This window comes from Globicephala melas, chromosome 3 (assembly GCF_963455315.2).
Source record: "Globicephala melas chromosome 3, mGloMel1.2, whole genome shotgun sequence".
Taxonomy (NCBI): Eukaryota; Metazoa; Chordata; class Mammalia; order Artiodactyla; family Delphinidae; genus Globicephala; species Globicephala melas.
The window spans coordinates 26,723,081-26,746,764 of record NC_083316.1 but is presented as its reverse complement, the minus strand read 5'-3'; the positions used below and the strand labels follow the sequence as shown (position 1 = coordinate 26,746,764).

At 40.4% G+C, this 23,684-nt stretch overlaps 1 protein-coding gene and 1 pseudogene across 2 annotated transcripts in view; one reads left to right on the top strand and one right to left on the bottom strand.

The window, feature by feature from the left end:
- The window catches only part of NPR3 (natriuretic peptide receptor 3), a 63,364-nt gene that overhangs the window by 27,914 nt on the left and 11,766 nt on the right, over window positions 1–23,684 (bottom strand). For both annotated transcript variants that reach the window (XM_030843625.2, XM_030843626.2), the window contains exon 3: window positions 10,963–11,129. In XM_030843625.2, coding sequence (XP_030699485.2) covers window positions 10,963–11,129 — 167 coding nt within the window. The remainder of the gene's footprint in view (window positions 1–10,962; window positions 11,130–23,684) is intronic.
- On the top strand, window positions 4,705–5,033 carry LOC115845601 (coiled-coil domain-containing protein 167-like; annotated as a pseudogene).

Below are 23,684 nucleotides of genomic sequence, written 5' to 3'. Positions count from 1 at the left end.
CCTAAGAGAAACAACCCTCACATAATCATATTTGGGATAACCCTTTGAAAAAGCCAACTTGACATGTTATCACCCTACAATAAAGTCCACCACTAGACAAGTTCCCATGCACACAGAACTTAGATAAGGATTACCAACAGTTTAAGAAAAGCTTATAATATGAAAGAGAAAGAATTCAAAATGAATCTTTTTAGAAAGGAATTTGAAAGAAATAGGCAAGCAGGAAGTAAAAGAAAACTTTAAAAAAATCTCAACAAAGATGAAATATCTGCAATTATATGAAGCACCTTTATTATATGTGCCCTTAGAAAGAAAAAATTATGACAGCCCACCAATTATAAAATGAATCTCAACTTTAGATAAGTTAAAATGTGAACGAAGTATATTCTAGAACTGATGAAAGCGTATACTCAGGAAAAGAAGATATTGCATCCAGGAAACAAGGTCAGTGTGTTATTTTTTAAAAAGAGAACAAAAAAGAGGTCTTGTAAATTAAAAATATGATATCAAAAATTAAAAATTCAGTAGACAGGTTGGAAGATAAAGTTGTGGCAATCACAGAAAATAAAAGAAGTTGGAAGAGTTGAAAAAATGGAGGAACCCAAGGAGAAACACTTCGAGACACATATTAATCAAACTAAGAAAAATTAAATTCAAAGAAAAAATATTAAAAGCAGCAAGGGAAAAGCAAAAAGTAACATACAAGGGAATCCCCATAAGGTTTTCAGCTGACTTTTCAGCAGAAACTCTGCAGGCCAGAAGGGAGTGGCAGGATATATTCAAAGTAATGAAAGGGGGAAACCTACAACCAAGATTACTCTACCCAGCAAAATCTCATTCAGATTCAATGGAGAAATCAAAAGCTTTACAGACAAGCAAAAGCTAAGAGAATTCAGCGTCACCAAATCAGCTTTAAGACAAATGCTAAAGGAACTTCTCTAGGCGGGAAACACAAGAGAAGAAAAAGACCTACAAAAACAAACCCAAAACAATAAAGAAAATGGTAATAGGAACATACATATTGATAATTACCTTAAATGTAAACAGATTATATGCTCCAACCAAAAGACACAGACTGGCCAAACGGATACAAAAACAAGACCTATATATATGCTGCCTGCAAGAGACCCACTTCAGACCTAGGGACACATACAGGCAAAGTGAGGGGATGGAAAAAGATATTCCATGCAAATGGAAATCAAAAGAAAGCTGGAGTAGCAATACTCATATCAGATAAACTAGACTTTAAAATAAAGACTGTCACAGAGACAAGGAAGGACACTACATAATGATCGAGGGATCCATCCAAGAAGACATAACAATTATAAATATTTATGAACGCAACATAGGAGCACCTCAATACATAAGGCAAATGCTAACAGCCATGAAAGAAGAAATTGACAGTAACACAATAATAGTGGGGGACTTTAACACCTCACTTACACCAACAGACAGATCATCCAGACAGAAAATAAATAAGGAAACACAAGCTTTAAATGACACAATAGACCAGATAGATTTAATTGACATTTATAGGACATTCCATCCCAAAACAGCAGAATACACTTTCTTCTCAAGTGCACACAGAACATTCTCCAGGATAGATCATATCTTGGGTCACAAATGAAGTTTCAGTAAATTTCTCCTCTCTCAGCAGGAGAAAATTGAAATCATATCAAGCATCTTTTCTGACCACAACACTGTGAGATTAGAAATCAATTACAGGAAAAAAAAAACTGTAAAAAAAACACAAACACATAGAGACTAAACAATATGCTACTAAATAGCCAAGAGATCACTGAAGAAATCAAAGATGAAATCAAAAATTATATACAAACAAATGACAATGAAAACACGATGACCCAAAACCTATGGGGTGCAGCAAAAGCAGTCCTAAGAGGGAAGATTAGAGCAATTCAATCCTACCTCAAGAAACAAGAAAAATCTCAAATAAACAACCTAACCTTACACCTAAAGCAATTAGAGAAAAAGAACAAACAAAACCCAAAGTTAGTAGAAGGAAACAAATCATCAAAATCAGAGCAGAAATTAATGAAATAGAAACAAAGAAAACAATAGCAAAAATCAATGAAACTAAAAGCTGGTTCTTTTTATTCTTCAATTTATTAATATGGTGTATCACATTGATTGATTTGCATATACTGAAGAATCCTTGTACCCCTGTCCTTCAAAACTAAGGTGAAATTCAACAAAGAAGGAGATTTGATATCCAAGAAAAAGAGGATCCAGTACAGGAGAGAACTAAAGGTTGATACTGAAGAAAGCAATTACTCTAAACTAGAGCAGGAAGACAAAGGGGGGAAAAAAGAAACGTCATTATCCAAAATTTTTGGCTGAGGGAATAAGAATGAAATAGTGAGAATTACATGGAAGCAAATAAAAAACCAAGGAAATTACTAACTGCAGAAAAAACAAAAAGCTAGGCAGGAAAACAAATGTAATCATAGAACACTACATGATTCAGTTGTAAATACATATACATATATATGCAGTCATAATAATAAAAGCTCTATTTTTTTAGCTTCAAATTTTATTTTGTGACTATACCTTTAACTAAAAATTATGTCACAAAATATTGGGAGGATGGGAGGAAAAAGTATTGGTAGAGGAAGAGTGTATAAAGGAGCTAAATCTTTTTCCATTTTACAAAATCACAAAATAATATCAAAATTTTTAATATTCAAAACATCAATATAGATAAGCTATTTTAGAAATACAAAGGGAAACAGCAGAGGCCAATAAAAACGTTAAGGATTATGGCCTCCAAAGAATGGCAGTCAGGAGTGGAGAAGAGCAGAATGGGAGACTTGTGTTTGCCTTAACTCTCAGAGTATTATGAATTCATTTTTAATTCAGTGTGGGTCTTCTTTCATTGTATTCAATCTAGAAAATCATGTATCGTTTTGATTTAAACAACTACAACATCAAGGAAAGAGGGTGAGCTTCACCCAAGGGCAGAGCCAACTGTTAAAGGGCCAGCCAGTGAATGGGTCTCAGAAGTGCCAAACACAATAGGAGAATGGGGCAAAGCCAAGAGTGGGATTTACAGGACCGAGAAGTCAGAGCAGCTGCCAGAGGGGAAAAGAGGTCTCCAACACTGGCTCAGTCTAAACTGAGAAATAGTAGCTGGGACAAAGTTAAGTCTACCTCTTAAAGATCTCATGTGAAAACACTGAAAGTTGTAAAGACTGGACTGACGCCCTAGTTCAGAATGAAGGAATAAATAAATGAATTAGTATCTCTTTCATCTCAGAAATAAAACTAATGGTTTTAGAATATAAGATTAAAAAATGTTAGCGCATTCAGGTGTCTCTTCATTTTCTTCCAGGGGAGTGATTTTTCAATGCAGTCCTGCTTGCACAATGTTGTACCCTATCCGTAGGAATAAATAGGGCTTGGGACAGTAACTGGTCAAACGGTATGCTGACTAACTCTGGTCTAGTTCAATGATTCTTACCTTTTTTGTGGCATGGACCCCATTAAAAATCAGATGAAGGGTGCTGGCCCCTCTCTCCAGAAATATACACACGTGCCCTTACGTACAAACTTTTGCACAGAATTGTAAAGAGTTAATGCACCCTAACTCAGGAAACCCTCATCCCCTTAAAGAGGTCATGGAGAGTTGGATGAATTTGGAGGGAGCCTCCTACTAACGAACTAAGTGAACCCACTCCACCGTGTTTGATTTCATTTCTCTAGAAACATGGGTATTTTCACACATGTGCCACATTTGGTCTACTGCAAGATAAACTGTCCAGACTTGCGTGAATGCCATCAGTGTGTCAGAGTGCTGACACTGAAGTGAATGATGTTTCCAATCTGTGCTGGCACAGGAATGCAGCTCTTGTAGCCTCCCAGAGCTCATGGCCGTGGATATTTATGTAATTGCTCAAGTATTTTTAGGTGATGAAGATCCCACCCAAGATGGGACCATTACATGGTCCAGGATCAAGTTCACAGCCATGGTCCCTGGGGTGCTCAATAAACAGCATCTGCTGATTTAGGAAATGGTGGTTTACACTTCAGAAGAAAACAGGCAGAATAGATCGCTGCAGATGGAGAGGAGACGGAGTCCTAGCCGGACTTTGTCAAGTATGTGAAAGAGTAAAGAGAAACTGATATGTTAAAAGTGTGTGTTTGGGCAGGCAGGGGGCAGGAAAAGGAAGGAAGCGCTCCTGCCTGTGCCGCCTGCCGGGCTCGCTTGTAGGGCCTGAGACACTTAATCTTCGGGTCATGGGTTTGTCCCCATATTGGGCACATTGTTGTTAAAAAGGTCAGACTGATGTAGTGGATAAAGAAAGCCACTGACCAGGAGTCAGGGGATGCAACTAATCTTGGCTTGGCCACCACACAGCGCATTCTAAAACCAAATACCAGTGCTCTAGAATTGGAACAATTCGGTGGCAGAGGCCAAACAGCTCCATCCAGACACACTGGAGGTGAGAGCCACTGCACATGTGGGCGACCCAATATAAACCACCAGAGAGCGTCCAGTAATGACTCCGGGAACCCGGCAAGTAACATGACTAAAAAGACCCTGGTGGCGCAGTGGTTGAGAGTCCGCCTGCCGATGCAGGGGACACGGGTTCGTGCCCCGGTCCGGGAGGATCCCGCGTGCCGCGGAGCGTCTGGGCCCGTGAGCCATGGCCGCTGAGCCGGCGCGTCCGGAGCCTGTGCTCAGCAATGGGAGAGGCCACAACAGTGAGAGGCCCGCGTACCGCTAAAAAAAAAAAGAAGCTGGAGAATCTGGGCATCGCTCTAGAGATCGATGGGCTGGAGAAGAAGCTGTCACGTTGGAGGGACCTGGAGGCTGTGAACTCCAGGCTCTACGGGGCGGAGCTGGGCTCAGAGGCCTGGAGGTTTCTGGAGAAGGAGAAAAGCAGCCCGATGAACAAAGCCTCCGACTATGAGAAGGAGCTGCAGCTGCTTCGGCAGGAGAACCGGAAAACATGCTGCTGTCGGTGGCCATCTTCCTCCTTCGGACCCTCATCGACGCCTACTGGACCCTGTGAGCCTGAGATTTCTCCAGTCAGCACAGGCTTCCCCTCAGCGCCGTGGTCACGGCCAAGCAGGCCCGTCAAGCCTCAAGAGGGCCAAGGTACAAGGGCCATTTCTGCCTGACCCAGACGTCGCAGCAGGGCCTCCTGTCGGCCCAGCCCCTCTCGCCTCCCGTTCCTGCTGTGGGGCTTGAGTCTCCAGAAGGACTTTGTGCTGGCTTAGCCCAAGGGAAAGGCAGTAAAGACCACCCTGGCTGAAAGACAAAACCCCACCAGAGGAGACTAGACAGACACTTGGCAAGCACTTGTCTGAGCCACGCTGGGAGTCCCACTGATAGATATCAGTGGCCTCTCCAGTGGGGCTTTACTTCTAACTTCAGATTTCTGATGCCGCCCACTAGAAGGTCTTCAGAATCCCCACTGTAAAAACCAATTACTACCCCCCAGTACCATCTCCCACAGTATAAGTGGATCTGAACTCCTGGCTTTGTGTACCTGGTAAGGTCTAAGCACAGGACTCTGTCACCACCCAGCATTGTTGTACTGACTGCAATATAGCGGTTACATTTGGAAAAGTCACCTCACCTCCCTGGGCCTCAGTTTTCACCACTGTACAGGAAGGGGCTTGGATTTGATGTCTTCTGGTCCAGTAATAACCCCAAATAATAAGCATAATAATAATAGATTACATTTATCGGCTGCATCCTATGTGCCGAGCATACAGTAAGGGGGATGCAAGAGTGAACGGAAACAGACATGGTTGCTGCTCTCATGGAACTTACTGTCTGGCAAAAGAGGCCAACGTTAACTTAAAAAAATCCCACACATAGACATGTGGTTACAACCAGAGAGGCATGCTATGATAGAAAGGAGCGGAGTGTGTGAGACTCGTCTGGAGTGTCAGGAAAAAACATCCTGAGGGAGTGGTATTTGAGTTAACTTCTGAAGGATGAGCAGGGGTGCTGGGGAGAACGCTGACATGCAGAAGCCTTATAAACATTGGTTACGTTGGCCTGGAATATGAGAAACAAAAGTAGAGAAACCATGGCTACCATGTATTGAATATTTACTTAGTGCTTGGCATTGTGTTCAATATTATTTATATACAATGCTTGAGTTCTTTCAGTGACCTTGTCAGTTAAAAATTATTTAGCCCCATTTTAGAGTCAGTAAACTAAGGCACAGTTTCAGAAACATGCTCAAGACCAAAACAGTAAGACGCAGAGCTAGGTCTGTGAAACCCCACGCCTGCACACTTCACCATCAGGCTATACCATCTCCCAATATAATGGGCCCTATTAAAAGATGATGCATCAGAATAGATAAGGTTTCCACCAGGTTCACTAGTAAAAGGACAAATATACTTTTAAAAATACTATTATAGTACTCAAAGGAATGGCGGAGACGCTGTCCTAGATACATGTGGTAATAATGAGACAATTACAGTACGTGCAACACCCAGAGCCCCAATGATAGCCCAGCCCTAAGCAATCCTATTTTCCATCGCATCGCACACGTGTACCCGCCCAACTACCCACCAGAGATGAGTGACACAGGAGTGGACTTCCAACCTAGAGAGCCTAATCTACAGGCTGCCAATAGCCTTTGAGACCACCCAGCATGGAAATCTCCACCAAGGCAAACTTGTACAGGTTTGACCACAATTATATTCTCCAAGATATGAACTGGGAAATAGAGGAGTTTAAGACTTGGTATAGAGAGAGAGCAGAGTTATTCCAGGAGTGCAGAGATTATTAAAGTTAGAAAACTCTAGTAATGAAGGTGGTTCAAAGATACAAATGTCCAATTATAAGATAAATATCAATACATTCCAGGGATGAGATGTACAGCAAAATGACCATAGTCAACAATACTGTATTGTATATTTGAAAGTTACTAAGATAGTAGATTTTTATAGTTCTCATCACCAGAAAAAAAATTTGTTTGTAACTATGTGAGATGATCAATGTTAACCAAACTTATTGTGATGATCATTTCTCAATATATACAAATATCAAATCCTTATGTTGTACTTACACTTATACAATGTTATATGTCAGTTATATCTCAATAAAACTGGGGTTCAGGGGGAAAAGCCTGGTAATGCAACTCACCACATTATAACAGAATAAAGAAAAAAATCTGATTATTTCAATAGATATAGAAAACGCATTTGATAATATTCAAACACCCCAACCTACACAGGTGATAAAATTCCACAGAACTGAATACCCACACACATGCACATACACACATAAGTACAAACAAAATTGAGGAAATGTGAGTAAAATTAGTGCATTGTATCAGTGTCAATATCCTGGTTGTGATCTTACATATAGTTTTCCAAAATGTTACCACTGGGGAAAACTAGGCACTATATACGAGGAATGTCTCCATATTGCATCTTAAAACTGCATGTGGGCTTCCCTGGTGGCGCAGTGGTTGAGAGTCTGCCTGCCGATGCAGGGGACACGGGTTCGTGCCCCGGTCCGGGAAGATCCCACATGCCGCGGAGCGGCTGGGCCCGTGAGCCATGGCCGCTGAGCCTGCGCGTCCGGAGCCTGTGCTCAGCAACGGGAGAGGCCACGACAGTGAGAGGCCCGCATACCACACACAAAAAAAAAAAAAAAAAAAAAAACTGCATGTAAATTTGCACTCATCTCAGTTAAAAAGTCACTTTAAAAAAAGAGAAGGCAAGAATTGGAGAGGAAGGTAGGGAGAAAGAGAGAAGGAGAGAGAGAACAAGAGAGGGGGAGAAACAAAGCAACATTAATAACAAAATTTGGTAAATTTAAAATATATAATAATAATTTTATTAAAAAATACCATTGCCATTCCATCCTTCTAATGTTTCAGTATAGCCTTATAAAATTTTTTAAGCTCCAAATTTTTGCATCTTGAGAAGATCCCAAGCTTTCCAAAGACGCCAACCACATGCTAGTCTGATGACTGTGATACTAGCATACATGACATGGGGTCAAGGATATCATTTAGTTTACAATGCCTACAATCAAAAGCTGTGTCCTGACATAGAGAACAGAAATGTGGTTGCCAAGGGGGAGGGGGGTGGGGGAGGGATGGAGTGGGAGTTTGGGGTTAGCAGATGCAAACTAGTATATATAAGATGGATAAACAACAAGGTCTTACTGTATGGCACAGGGAACTATATTCAATATCCTGTGATAAACCATAATGGAAAAGAACATGAAAAAGAATATATATATATGTATAACTGAATCACTTTGCTGTACAGCAGAAATTAACACAACATTGTAAATCAGCTATACTCCAATTAAGAAAAAACCTGTGTCCAGATCCTTTCCTAATCTACATTATGTGAATCTTTATGTTTTCTGTGCTATTTTTGTTTCAGTTATCCTAATAAAGGGTATCATTTTGCCAGAACAGAACCTCACCAACAAATAAAAACAAATAAAAGAGAACTTCCACATCTAATAAAGACTCTTTCCCCAAAACCCCACAGTAAACATCACACTTAAATGGTGATGTGAACAGATATGAAATCTGTTACATGCTGTTCACTTTAAAGTTCAGAACAAGGCACGGATGCCCACTACCACTACTTATATTCAATACTGTATTGGGATCCTAGCCAGTATCATTAAAAGTTTTAATTTAATTAATTATACTTAATTTAATAGACAATGTAATTAAATATCTCTTGATTAAGCATACTTAAAAGAAGAACTGAAAAGAAACAAAACTGTTACTGTTCACAGGTCTTGTGGTTGTTTAGAAAATGCATGGTAAAACTTTAGAATAGAGTCCACCCAAGTTGCTGGATTTGAGATCCAGTAACAAGGACTGAAGAGCTCACGATGGGTGTCACTAACAGAAATTCTAAGTAGATGAGACAACCCATGAGTTGTCTCAACCCATGAGAAGCAGCAAGAATGAGGAAAGAGCTGAGGCTTAGGATGAAGACCACCAAGCCTTGTTACTCCGCTCCAGCATCTCCCGCTGCAGGAGATCAAGCTCTAGCCTCCGCGAGGCCCCGTATCTCCCTCTTCCACGATACTCACCACAACCACCTGTCTAAACTAACCTGATAAACGGCTGCAGTGGCACTCAAAAGAGCACAGCTAAAACACACATAACTACGAAAGACAGAATAAGTCATTATGAGGAGCTCCAATTTCTACATTATCATTTTTATTTATGTATAAAATCCGTTTTAATGATCCCACCATCAGAGGGAAGCGATATTGTAATCTACAACTACAAATAATCTCTAAAGCAGCAGTATTGGATTTGGAATGTGTTATGGATCTCTGGAGTAGGTACACCTTCCAGGGAGATTTTGCCTAGACTACCATTAAAATAAGATTTAACATTCTGAACACAGGATAACTAATGACCAAGAAGATGTACCTGATGGTGCAATGGAATGCCAACTTTTGCCCACTAAGTATCATCATGTTGGGCGACCTGTACTGAAATACTTGAACTTCAACAACCTTAGGAAAGAGGTTAGACAAAAGGACACCATTTCTGAGTTTTTAAACCAGAAAATTAATATGAACCCAGTAAAGTAAAGTAACATACAGTGGCACAGGTATAAGACTTGGATGTTTTCAATATTGACACAGGCCACCTCTGGCAGAACTACTGAAGAGAACTACAATGTCCTTTGTGTCCTTTCACATTCCTGAGGCAAAAGATTCGGATGATGACAACACTATCATAGGTTTCTGCAAATTGGGCTCTACTTCTTTCATAATTAAGAACACCCTGTCCAACATGACAGCCACTGGCCACTTATTGCTACGGAGCACTTGAACTGAATTAAGATACTCTGTAAGGGTAAAATACACACTGGATTTCAAAGACTTCATACAAGAAAAAAATATATACAATCTCAGTCATAATTTTACACTGATTAAATGTTGAAATGATTTTTTTCTATTTAAGTGAAATAAAATGTATTATTAAAATTAATTTCATCTTTTTTTTTAACTTTTTCTAATGTGGCTACTAAAAACTTTTTAATTACATTTGTGGCTCACATTACATATCTAGAAGACAGTGTTAATTTAGAAAGTCAAAAGGTATTTTAAACGATACGTGTATAATATATAAATCGCATTTAAGACATTAATGCATGTTTATAAGACACTTTGTATGTCATTTGGTAGCAAATTCCTATAAAGATAGGCATGATCTTATAACAATAGTACAAAAGAGGCACCATTCGTTGAGTTCCAACTTTTTGACCTGACAGTGCTAAAGACTTCAGCTAGATTATCTGTAACCCTCCCATCCTCATCTGAATGAGGGAGACTGAGGAATCTGCCCCAGATCACACAGCTAGGTGTCCCTCTACTTAATCCTGAGCCTGGCCTGAGCTCCTGACTCCAGTCCACTCTTGGAAGAGGCATGAGTAACAACCTCACTAATGGTGTGCGACACTCTGGAATACTTCAGTAGGGAACAGCCTGCAGCAGAAGGAGGCGACAACACGGCCACAAAAGAGAGAAGCAGACTGGCCACGAAGCTAAGACAGATTGCCAAAAGAAGGAGCCTTCTAAAATCCAAAATACCTTCCTCACCAAGCTCTGGAAAAATCAGGCATGCAAAACTTTGGCAATCCTTCATCCGTCTTCTCCCCCAACACGCTCCTAGCAGAATAGGTGATGGAAGTCTCCAGATCTCTGCTCAGCATGACCACAAGTACCCACAGAAAGCAATTTCCCTTCCTTCAGCAGCGGGCAAAGTGTAAGTGAAGCGTGGGGTGATGGGCGCCTGGTGGGGAGGAGGGAGGAGAGCTGGCCAGAAAAAAAAAAAAAAAAAAAACACAGGAAGCAAGAGTGACATTCAGACGAGAACCTAGGAATGGTTCAGAACAGGACGCTTTATCACACCTGATTTAATTCGAAGACTGTTTTCAGGATGCGAAGGTCTAGACTCATAATCAGTTACTTACGTAATCCTCCTCACTGAGCCCTTGCTTCTCAACAGAACTTTTCACCTCCATGGAAAACTTCTCAAACTCAGGTTTCACTGTCCTCAGTAGAGTGATTGTTTGGAGGGATGAGTACGCCTGCTTAGCTTCAAAGTCGTGTTTGTCTCCTCTCTTCCATGAGCCATCTCCTACGGGAGAAGGAAAAATATTTACAATTCCAAGCCAGTCACCATAAAGGGGCCATTCTCCCTTTCCAACTGCGAAGTGTCTCTACATGTTTCTTTTGGTGGCTGGGGCAGGAGGTATTGTCACAGTTTTGCACTTGGATAGAAAGTGACAATGTCAAGATCCTCAAAGGAGAAGAACACGTGTTCCTTTGAAATGTGAGGCAGAAACAAAAGCACTGTTGTGTTCATTGCCTTATAATAACCCTGTAACTAATTTTCAGCCCCCAAGAATTGCAGCACTGCAGGAGTAAGCAGTAGGTCTATTCCTTTCCATTCACACTTAGTTTTTAATATTTTTTAATCAACTGTGGAGGTCAACCAAGATGTTACTGCGCTACAGTAAACCCGACACTATGTAGATGTGGAAGGCAGGGATGGCTATGTACGACAACACGAGTATTATAAAGTTGGTGCTAAAAGGAAAAGGTTTGAGGGCTTCCCTGGTGGCGCAGTGGTTGAGAGTCCGCCTGCTGATGCAGGGGACGCAGGTTCGTGCCCCGGTCAGGGAAGATCCCACATGCCGCCGAGCGGCTAGGCCCGTGAGTCATGGCCGCTGAGCTTGCGCGTCCGGAGCCTGTGCTCCGCAACGGGAGAGACCCCAACAGTGAGAGGACCGCGTACCGCAAAAAAAAAAAAAAAAGGTTTGAGATTATTGATATTTCTTGAAATGTTTCTCGAATCTCTTCAGACTGAAAAGTAGCTTAGGTGAACTTGAGGATTTATATCTCTCTAGTGCTGGCAACATCAAAAAGATTATTTATTGGACAAGTCGATCTGTGCATCAATAGTAATAAAATAAAAATTGCTAACATTTATTGAGTGTATATATATATATGTATATATATATATTATAGTAAAAGCTTAGTTATTGAACACTTTATATTTATAAACTCATTTAATCCTCACAAGATCCCGTGACTGTGGGTACAATTATCCTCTCTATTTTACAGATGAGGAAACTGAGGCATTCAGAAGCTGGGTACCCCGCTGCTTCACAGCTCTCCCTTTCACAAAAGCAAAGGCAAATTACATGGATAAGAATCATTCCTCTTCTCTTTCTTATTTCATTTTTGAGAAAACATGTGGCTTGCAGGACCCCAAAAGGAAACATGGACCTCTAACTTTTGACCATAATAATAATAATTCTGTGAATTATCATTATGAGTTCTTGAGATCCCTGCAAATACAACAAGGCATTCAACCAGCTGGAGTCCAACATCACAGTCATTTGTTTGCCCTGAGCCCAGAGTCCAGTGCAGATGCCCAGAGCCCAGCGGCTAAGAGAAGATGCTTCTGGAATGTGCAGCCAGGGCTCCATGGCCCTTGCGCTACTCTTACAGAAAAAGTTCAGTTAGGAGCTGGTGGTTTTGGAATTTCTATCATAGCTTAAATCAGACAAACATGGATTAACTGAACTACGTGCAAGTTTCTGTGACAGCCAGCACAGTGGGCACCATAAATGTTTTGAACAGTCTCCACCACTTCAAGAGGGGAATTTAGAGATGGGCATGTAAACACCTGAAGTCATTACAGGGTAACAGTTAGCTTACTATGCGGGGCGGGCGGTGGTACATGGAAACCACGCAGAGTACAGAGGAAGAGGTAACCAGCTCCAAAGAGGGAAATTTCATGCCAGGAGGAGGCATCAGCCTGGCCCTAAATGTGTGAATAAGATTTTAATAAGAGGAGAAGGGGATGGAAAAGCATGCTTGGCAGAATCTACGGCACGGGCAGAGGTGCAAATGTGCATGACATCCAGTGGGCAGCTGGGAACCTCTGTCTGGAGCATGAGAAAAGGCAGAGACGAAGAATTTGTTTGTGGAGGCATCTGTTTAATCATAATCCTAAAAATAGCAGCCATTTATTAATTGCTTAGTATGTGCCAGGGAGCTGTTAAAAGATAAATAAGACAGAGTCAAGGACAGAATTCATTAAGGGCTCGATCCATTCGCAATGAGCACAAGAGTAAATTTCAAGCCACTGAACAAAACTTGATGAAGTCCTCCTCCTCCACTATGAAACCTCCCAAACCCCAGGGAGGCCACAGCTATGCCGGCGCTTGCTCAGAGGGCAAGTGAGCTGTGTGACACTGTCATCCGCCAGGGCCAACCCCTCTGGGTGCTGAAGACATGGACAACGCAGCCTTCTGTCAAGAGGCCAAATCCATTTGCCAGCAAGACCCCAAATTCTAAGAATGTCCATCTTCAACCCATGAAGGAACCCATTTCTTCTAGGTGTGCAATCCACGTGTATTGATTCTTTTTTAATTGACTCGAGGTATCAAGAATCAGCAGGAATGGTGTTTCTTAGGCAATGAGGGTCAGAGTTTCTCGGCTTTGAGTAAGAGAACCCTCCAGGCACAAGAAAGGAAATAACCCTATAGGGTATTATGCTGTGTAATTCACATAGAACTGGAAACAGCAACTATCTTAGTTACGAATATGGAAAAAACTTTTTTTTTTAATCTTGAAAGAAGTGAAATACAGTACAATAAATCTGTCTACCACAATCTAAAAGGTAATGATCTTGGGGTTTCGTTTTCTAGAAAAAAAGAAGGGACTTCCCTGGCGGTCCAGTGGTCAGGGGGCATGGGTTTGAATCCCTGGTCGAGGAACTAAGATCCCACACTACCGTGTGGCACGGCCAAAAAATAAAAACAAACAAAAATTTTAAAAAAGAAAGAAAGAAGAGTGGAAACAAAAGTGCTTAGTAAATGTAAGCCAAACTAAATAGATATCTAGTCACAACCATAACCGATACTATGACTTCCCGCTTTGTGTGTGTTTCTTATTGTACTGTGTCAGTAACCTCTCAGGGCCACTGAACCCCAGGAAAAGCAGAGGTCGGCTTGGCATGATGCCCCATCAGTGGGGACAAGTTTAATTCAGCAGACACTGGGTGCCTCTGGAGATCTACGAGCGGAACAGAAGAATGACATGATCAGACTCATGCCTTGGGAAATAGCAATGGATTAGACTGGGAGACGCTGAGGGTTCACAGCCACAGTAACCCAGGCGAGGGGTTACCAGAGGTTATATGTGGGAAGTCACACCCCCCAAAAAATTGAACATGGCTCTCCAGGTGGTTAGAATTACAGGCATCTTTTCTTTTCTTTTCTTTTTTTATGTGTTTCTCTGACTTTAGCAAATTTTCAGCAGTATATTTACTGCTTTTATAATCATAAAAAGAGGGAGGGCCCTTGAGAATGAATGCAGAGGGCTGTGCAAGAGGAATCTGAAGACTCTACAAGAGTGAGGGAGTGAACGACAGCCGAGAGGGACGCGCGTCACCAGTGATGCCAGAGGGGAAAAGCAAATGGTTGTCAGAAGAGATAGCAGAGCCAGAGGGAGGAGGAGGGGTTACGTGGACACAGAAATGACAGTGATTTCAGTTAGGGTCATGGTCAATCCAAGGTGACTGACTACAGAGCACCCAAGGGGCAGCACCAGGCTGGGGTTGGAAAGAGGGGTCTGAAGCCAGCAAGAGAAGTGAGGGCTAGAGAGGATGCTGGCTGTCACGTCCATATGTCTTATACTTAGTACCCAGAAGCAGAGGGCGGAGGGTGAGCACACACACTTTGGGGACGCTGTTTTTAGTGGGCAAAGGACTAAAAGGAGACAGAAGAGCTAAGAGAAAGCCCGAAGAATGCTGTACCACCAAAGCTAAGAAAAACAGGGTTTCCGGAAAGAAATGGGCGGAAACAGTACGGCAAGGACTAGAGCTGTATATAGCTCTACTGTAGCAGCCACTAGCTCCATGGGTGACTGCTTACATTTCAATTACTCAAGATTAAATAAAATTTCAGTTTCTCACTCGCACTGGCCACATTTTAAATGTGCAATAGTCACATGTGGCCAGTGGCTCCTGTACTGGGCAACACAGTAGGACACAGCCAGCATCATAGAAAGTTCCCCTGGACAACACTGCTTTAGAGGCATGTAGGCACGGTCTGCACTAAGGCTGATGGCTTTGGTGATGAGAAGGTCAGCGGCGACCTAACACTCTCAGAGGAGTGGTGGGTCTTGTTGTCATACTCTTACAATGGTCCTGAACAAGGGATTAAGAAGAGGAGAAAGAAGTCGGCTAATGAGAAGTAGGGCAGAGAAGGTGATGCTTGCAGTTGCTTCAGGAATAAGGGAAAGTGAATTTGCTTTCTTTGTTTGGTTTGGTTTTAAACATCATGGAGCCCCAAGCTTGCATTTAGAGTGAGAAGGGTACAGAATATTTGTGAAAGAGGAAATAACCTGTTCAGCACCAAGCCCTGTGCTTGGCAATCCTGCGGCCAGGGAGCTGGTGAGAGCCGCAGTACTGGGATAACTGTGTCATCCTGTAGCTCTCAGTACTTACCGAGGACCCAGCACATAGAAAGCCTTCGGTAAGTGTGCGCTGAATGACGGAGCTGAGACATCACAGACTACATCCAAAAAATGATGCCTGGAGTACACCTGGGCTGGCTGCAGAGTACGTGGCTCTTGCCCTCTGGAAGCCAATTAAGTGAGACAAAAGGATTGGCCACCCTGCCTCACCCCAACCTCTCCAAATACCCAGGAGTTACCTGCTTGCCTTGAGCGAGGCTGGTCCAGATTCTCCCATCAGTGATAACAGCACCACTTACTGAGCGATGCCATTGTGAATGGCTTTGCCTGGAGCATTTCATTTTTTAATCCTAATGAAAACTCTGTGAGGAATATTTAAGTATGATCCCCATCTTACAGATAAGGAAACTGACGCTCAAGGAGATTAACATGCCCGAAGTCACTTGGTTAATAAGTAGAAGCAGGATTCAAACGCAAGCCAGCCTCCAAACTCCAGTGCGGTGCCTGCTCTTCATTCATCTCATCAAAGTTTGGTGTGTTCTAAGATTTAAAACTTCAAGTTCAGTGGAGGACAAGAATGTTAAAAATAAAAGTAACAGAGGAAGAAAGATCAGAGGAAGAATTGTCTAAACGTGGTTTAACAACTCTTACAGTTGAAAGACTGTGTGAGAATTCCTTCTCTTTTCTCATTACCCTAAACTGACTATAACAGGAATATATCACTTTAATAGCAAAATATAAATCCAACCCTTCCCCAGTTTTTCTGCCATTTTTCTACTTTTAGCGAGTCAAGTAATTTATGTGCATGACCAGCCCTGGAATTCTCCCATCCTCACCTTACTGAGTGCTTCTGTGTTCTCAGGAAGTCAGGAAAGCTCTACAATAACCTTACAGTCCCAGACAAGATTGCGCAAATGACTTTCCACCTAACTTACATCCAAAGAACATAATGCCAGCGAATGAAAATGCCAACAGGTGCTATTCAAAACCCTGCAGCGCGATATATATCATCTTCACTCTGGATTTTTTTAAAACCTATCCTTTCAATCTTATTTTCCATCACTTGAATTCCCTCATAATACATTCAGAACTCCTGTAACAATATAATTGGGGCAGATCTGAGAATTTTTCTGAGTGCTCACCAAGACAATCTAATAATCAGTAAATATGGACACGCTATCAATATGTTTTCTTAAAAAACCAATCTCAAGTATTATTTAAAACAGAACCTTCTTCTAGAACTGGTGTAGACTTTGATGTGAGGAAGCACAGGGAGAAGAGGATGTTGGAGAAATTTTCAGGATAATATATCTGATTCTTAGAGTATAAAAATCTCAGAGAAAGTCCTTTATGAGTGACAGACACCAGAACCTTGGTCTAGGTCACTGTGCCTGCCATAAGATTCTATTTACTGCTTCTACTCTGAAGAGGAAAAGTGCTTCAGGGTCTGCGGCAAACCTCCCTACATCCATTCTCCCATCCATTCTCTCTGTTACTCCCTTAGTAACAGATTCCTGAATTGATGTGGGGTAGCAGTGAGCCCAGCTAAAAGCACACATTTCCTGGCCCCCCTCCCAACCACGGGTAGCAAATGATACGTAAGCGAAAGTTAATGAGTGGGGCTTCCAGAGAGCCCTTCAAACAGAACTGAGTCAACTGAAAAGGATCTCTTTTTGCCTCTCATCTTTCCCCTTCTGTCTTGCCTAGAATTAAGACACAATCCCTGGAATCCTAGCCACTATCTCATGATCTTGAGGATGGATGCCATTCACTAGGATTGAGGGAGTAGAAAACAAGAAGAAGCTTGGGTCCCTGATGACATTATGGAACCATCATTCTGCCCCGGACTGCCCACCTCTGCACTTCTTACAGTTGAGAGAATAAACCTCTACATTTGTTTAAATTACTATAGCTGGAAGTCTTGGTTATTTGCAGGCAGATATAATTCCTAATGCACCCAGGTCCTTAGGATGTACTAGATAAAAGTTGACTAATTTGGTAACAAAAAAATGTATGGCCTAGGGCTTCCCTGGTGGTGCAGTGGTTGAGAGTCCACCTGCCGATGCAGGGGACACGGGTTTGTGCCCCGGTCCGGGAAGATCCCACATGCCACAGAGCGGCTGGGCCCGTGAGCCATGGCCGCTGAGCCTGCGCGTCCGGAGCCTGTGCTCCGCAACGGGAGAGGCCACAACAGTGAGAGGCCCACATACCACACACACACAAAAAAAGTATGGCCTAAATCAAGCTATATAACTGCACCACAAGAAAATGTACAAACTTATCACTTTTAAAGTACTATACGTAATGGTCAAAGTAAACTAAAATTAATAGTAAATATAGTGAACATTTACTAAGCACTCATCATGTTCCAAGCAGTTTTCTGTTTCTCTCACATACACCACCTCAGTTATTACTCAGCCTGATGCCATGAGATAAGTACTATTATTATCATTAGAAGAAACTAAGACTTGCAGGGGAAGGGCAGGGTTATGTCAGTTTGCCAAGAGCTAGTACATGGCACAGACTCTCAGGCAGGCTGACAGCCGAGCGCAAAGCCTAAGCAACCAGGCTGTAAAAGGGAAAAGAAAGGGGATATAATCAGAAAAACCCTGACACCACAGAAATACAAAGGATCATGAGACACTACTGTAAGCAACTGTATGCCAATAAAATGGACAACATGGAAGAAATGGACAAATTCTAAGAAAGGTACAATCTCCCAAGACTGAACCAGGAAGAACAGAAATATGACCAGACCAGTCACAAGCACTGAAATTGAAACTGTTATTTAAAAACTCCCAACAAACAAAAGCCCAGGACCTGATGGCTTCACAGGCGAATTCTATCAAACATTTAAAGAAGAGCTAATACCTATCCTTCTGAAACTGTTCCAAAAAATTGCAGGGGAAGGAAAACTCCCAAACTCATTCTATGAGCTCACCATCACCCTGATACCAAAACCAGACAAAAATGTCACAAAAAAAGAAAATTACAGGCCAATATCACTGATGAACATAGATGCAAAAATCCTCAACAAAATACTAGCCATCTGAATCCAACAATACACTAAAAGGATCATATACCATGATCAAGTGGGATTTATCCCAGGGATGCAAGGATTTTTCAAAATCCACAAATCAATCAGTGTGATACACCACATCAACAAATTGAAGAATAAAAACCATATGAGCATCGCAATAGATGCAGAAAAAGTTTTTGACAAAATCCAGCCCCATTTATGATAAAAACTCTATAGAAAGCGGGCACAGAGGGAATATACCTCAACATAATAAAAGCCATATATGACAAAACTACAGTTAATATCATACTCAATGGAGAAAAGCTGAAAGCATTTCCTCTAAGATCAGGAACAAGACAAGGATGTCCACTCTTGCTACTTTTATTCAACATAATTTTGGAAGTCCTAGCTATGGCAATCAGAGAAGAAAAAGAAATAAAAGGAATCCAAATTGGAAAAGAAAAGTTAAACTGTCACTGTTTGCAGATGACATGATACTATATGTAGAAAATCCCAAAGATGGTACCAGAAAACTACTAGAGCTCATCAATGAATTTGGTAAATTTGCAGGTTACAAAATTAATTAATACACAGAAATCTGTTGCATTCCTATACACTAACAACAAAAGATCAGAAAGAGAAATTCAAGAAACAATCCCACTTACCATCACATCAAAAAGAATAAAATACTTAGGAATAAACCTACCTAAGGTGACAAAAGACCTGAACTCTGAAAACTATAAGATGCTGATGAAAGAAATCAAAGAAGACACAAACAGATGGAAAGATATACCATGTTCTTGGATTGGAAGAATCCATACTGTCAAAATGACGATACTACCCAAGGGAGTCTGCAGATTCAATGCAATCCCTATCAAATTACCAATAGCATTTTTCACAGAACTAGAACAAAAAAATGTTAAAATGTTTATGGAGACACAAAAGACCCTGAACAGCTAAAGCAATCTTGAGAAAGAAAATGGAGCTGGAGGAATCAGGCTTCCTGACTTCAGACTATATTACAAAGCTATAGTCATCAAAACAGTATGGTACTGGGCTTCCCTGGTGGCACAGTCATTAAGAATCCGCCTGCCAATACAGGGGACACGGGTTCGAGCCCTGGTCCGGGAAGATCCCACATACCGTGGAGCAACTAAGCCCATGCGCCACAACTGAGCCTGTGCTCTATAGCCTGCAAGTCACAACTACTGAGCCCGTGAGCCTAGAGCCCATGCTCCACAACAAAAGAAGCCACCGTGATCAGAAACCTGCACACTGCAACGAAGAGTAGCCCCAACTCACCACAATAGAGAAAGCCCACGCACAGCAACGAAGAACCAATGCAGCCAAAAATAAATAAATTTTTTAAAAAAACAGTATGGTACTGGCACAAAAATAGAAATATAGATCAATGGCATAGGATAGAAAGCCCAGAAATAACCCCACACTCCTATGGTCAATTAATCTACAACAAAGAAGTCAAGACTATACAATGGGGGCAAGACAGTCTCTTTAATAAATGGTGCTGGGAAAACTGGACAGCTACATGTAAAAAAAATGAAATTAGAACACTCTTTAACACCATACACAAAAATAAGCTCAAAATGGATTAAAGACCTAAATGTAAGACTGAACACTATAAAATTCTTAGAGAAAACATAGGCAGAACACTCTCTGACATAAACTGCAGCAAGATTTTTTCTGATCTGTCTCCCAGAGTAATGGAAATAAAAACAAAAATAAACAAATGGGACCTAATTTAACTCAAAAGCTTTTGCACAGCAAAGGAAACCATAAATAAAACAAAAAGACAACCCACAGATTGGGAGAAAATATTTGCAAATGATGTGACCAACAAGGGATTAGTCTCCAAAATTTACAAACAGCTCAAGTGGCTTAATATCATCAAAACAAACAACCCAATCAAAACATGGGCAGAAGACCTAAATAGACATTTCTCCAAAGAAGACATATAGATGGGCAAGAGGCACATGAAAAGACGTTCAACATCGCTAATTACTAGAGAAATGCAAATCAAAACTACAGTGAGATATCACCTCACACCAGTCAAAACAGCTATCATCAAAAAATCTACAAAAAATAAATGCTGGAGAGTGCGTGAAGAGAAGGGAACCCTCCCACACCATTGGTGGGAATGTAAATTGGTACAGCCACTGTGGAGAACAGTATGGAGGTTCCTTAAAAAACTAAAAATAGGACTACCATATGATCCCTCTATCCCACTCCTGGGCACATATACAGAGAAAAACATGGTCTGAAAGGATACATGCACCCCAATGTTCATTGCAGCACTGTTTACAATAGCCAAGACATGGAAGCAACCTAAATATCCATCGACAGAGGAATGGATAAAGAAGATATGGCACATATATACAATGGCATATTACTCATTCATTAAAAAGGATGAAATAATACCATTTGCGGCAACATGGATGGACCTAGAGATTGTCATACTGAGTGAAGTAAGTCAGACAGAGAAAGAGAAATATCATATGATGTCACTTATATGCAGAATCTAAAAAGAAATGATACAAATGAACTTATTTACAAAACAGAAACAGACTCACAGACTTAGAGAACGAACTTATGGTTACCAGAAAGAAAGGGTCGGGGGAAGGGATAGTTACCGAGTTTGGGATTGTCATGCACGCACCGCTATATTTAAAATGTATAACCAACAAGGACCTACTGTATAGCACAGGGAACTCTGCTCAATATTATGTAACAACCTAAATGGGAAAAGAATTTGAAAAAGAATAGGCACGTGTATATGTATAACTGAATCACTTTGCTGTACACCTGAAATTATCACAACATTGTTAATCAACTATACTGCAATATAAAGTAAAAAGTTTTAAAAAATAAAATAAATAAATTTTTAAAAATTTGAAAAAAGAAAAACCAAGGATTTAGTAGATTGTATCAGAGCACATTGTATAACTCCATGCAATTCAGTTTTCAAGAAGCAGAAAAACTGAACTAATGGAAAAATAAGTTTTAAAAAGTTGTCCCAAAAATCACCAACAATAAGTCATACGTACATAAAGCCAATAGTAAGTCATATACCTATGTATATACATATACATGACTTCTTATGCACTCGTATTTTGCACTGAGAAGGATACAGCACCACTTTTGTAGTATTCTTGCCAAAAATGTGTAAACTCAACTTATCATTTGAAAACACCAGATAAATCCAAATTGAGAGACATTCTACAAAATAACAGACTTATCCAAAGTGTCAGGTCATAAATAACAAGGAAAGGTTGAAGAACTATCACAGACTAGAGAAGATTAAGAAGACACACAACTGGGCTTCCCTAGTGGCGCAGTGGTTGAGAGTCCGCCTGCCCATGCAGGGGACGCGGGTTCGTGCCCCGGTCCGGGAGGATCCCACATGCCGCGGAGCGGCTGGGCCCATGAGCCATGGCTGCTGAGCCTGCGCATCCGGAGCCTATGCTCCGCAACGGGAGAGGCCACAACTGTGAGAGGCCCGCGCACTGCAAAAAAAACAAACAAACAAACAAAAAGAAGACACACAACTAAATAGATTGGATCCTGGAACAGAAAAAGAGCATTCGGAGGAAACGTAGTAAATTTCAAATAAAGCCTGTAGTTTAGTCAGTAGTATTGTACTAATGTTAATTTTCTTATTTTGATAATTGTACTATGGCCATTTAAATTGTTAACATTAGAGGAATCTGGGCAAAAAGTATACACAAACTCTATTTTTTTTAAAGTTCTCTGTACATCTAAAATTATTTCAAAATAGATTTGTTTTTCAATTTTCCAAAAATTACCTCTGAAAAGAAGTTAGGTCCAGATCGAGAGTTGAATTGTTTCAAGGAATATTCTTATGGTATATAAACTGTTCTAGAGCATAAAAACAATGGAAAGTGTCCCAATTAATTTTATAAAGCTAATATTAACCTGATATTAAAATCTGACAATACCACCTGAATGCAAGAAAACTGTCTAATCTCATGAGTATAGATTCAAAAATCGTAAATAAAACACTAAAAAGTTAAAATCAGCAATACATCTAAAAAAATCATGACAAACTATGCTTAATTCCAAGAATACTATAATGGCTCAATACTAGGAAATTTATTAAAAGTACAGATAAAATATATTTGATAACACTCATACTCACTTCCAATTTTTAAAACCACACTTCATAAACTAAAGAATATTTTAACATCTACTTCTGACAAGATATTAGAAATTAAGTATCACCATTGTTATATAATATTATTCTAGAGGCTACGGCCAATGCAGTAAGAAAAGAAAGATAAATATAACATTCAACTATCAAAATGGAGGCATAACTATTGTTATTATTTGAAAGTGATTAAGAAAATCTATTAGAACAGAGGATTTGATATGTGGAATTCTTGTTTTCTATATAACGACTACAGTTACAAAATGTAATAGGAAAAGATCATGAACATAATAAAAACCAAAAAACATAAAATGTCTAAGAATGAACTCAGCAAGAATGGTGCAGAATTCAAATAAAGAAAACTGCAAAACTCTGCTTATGGACATAAAAAGAAATTCAAACAAATAAAATAATTTAAAAGTTAGATGATACAGTGTTGACAGAGATACAGGAAAACAAAATATCTCATACACCGTTGCAAAAATGTAAATTGGCAAACCTCTTTAAAGGACAACTTTGGCAATATCTATCAAAATTTAAATGTATGTAATATTTGACCCAGAATTCTACTTCTAGAAGCTTGTCTTACAGATTACACACACATACATACGTGTGTATGTATGTGCACACATGAATGCACATGGCAAGGCAACTTAATATAGCATTGCTCTTACAGCAAAAAGCTGGAAACGACATAAATATTAAAAAACAAAAGACTGATTAAGAAAGATGGCATATCAGCATTATAAAATACTATGTATCCATACTATAGATAGTATGATCATTTTATTGAACATTTTTCATAAATATATAATTTTTAATAAAATAGACAAGACAGACATCTAAATATTATCGATGTACCTTTATCTGCATGGCAGAGTTTCAGTAACTTATTTTCTTCCCTATGCTTTTCTATGTTTCTCAAATTTTCTGTAATACTTGTGTATTGTAATGAGCAGGGAAAAGTAATGCAAGCTCTATCCATGGATGAAAGGAAT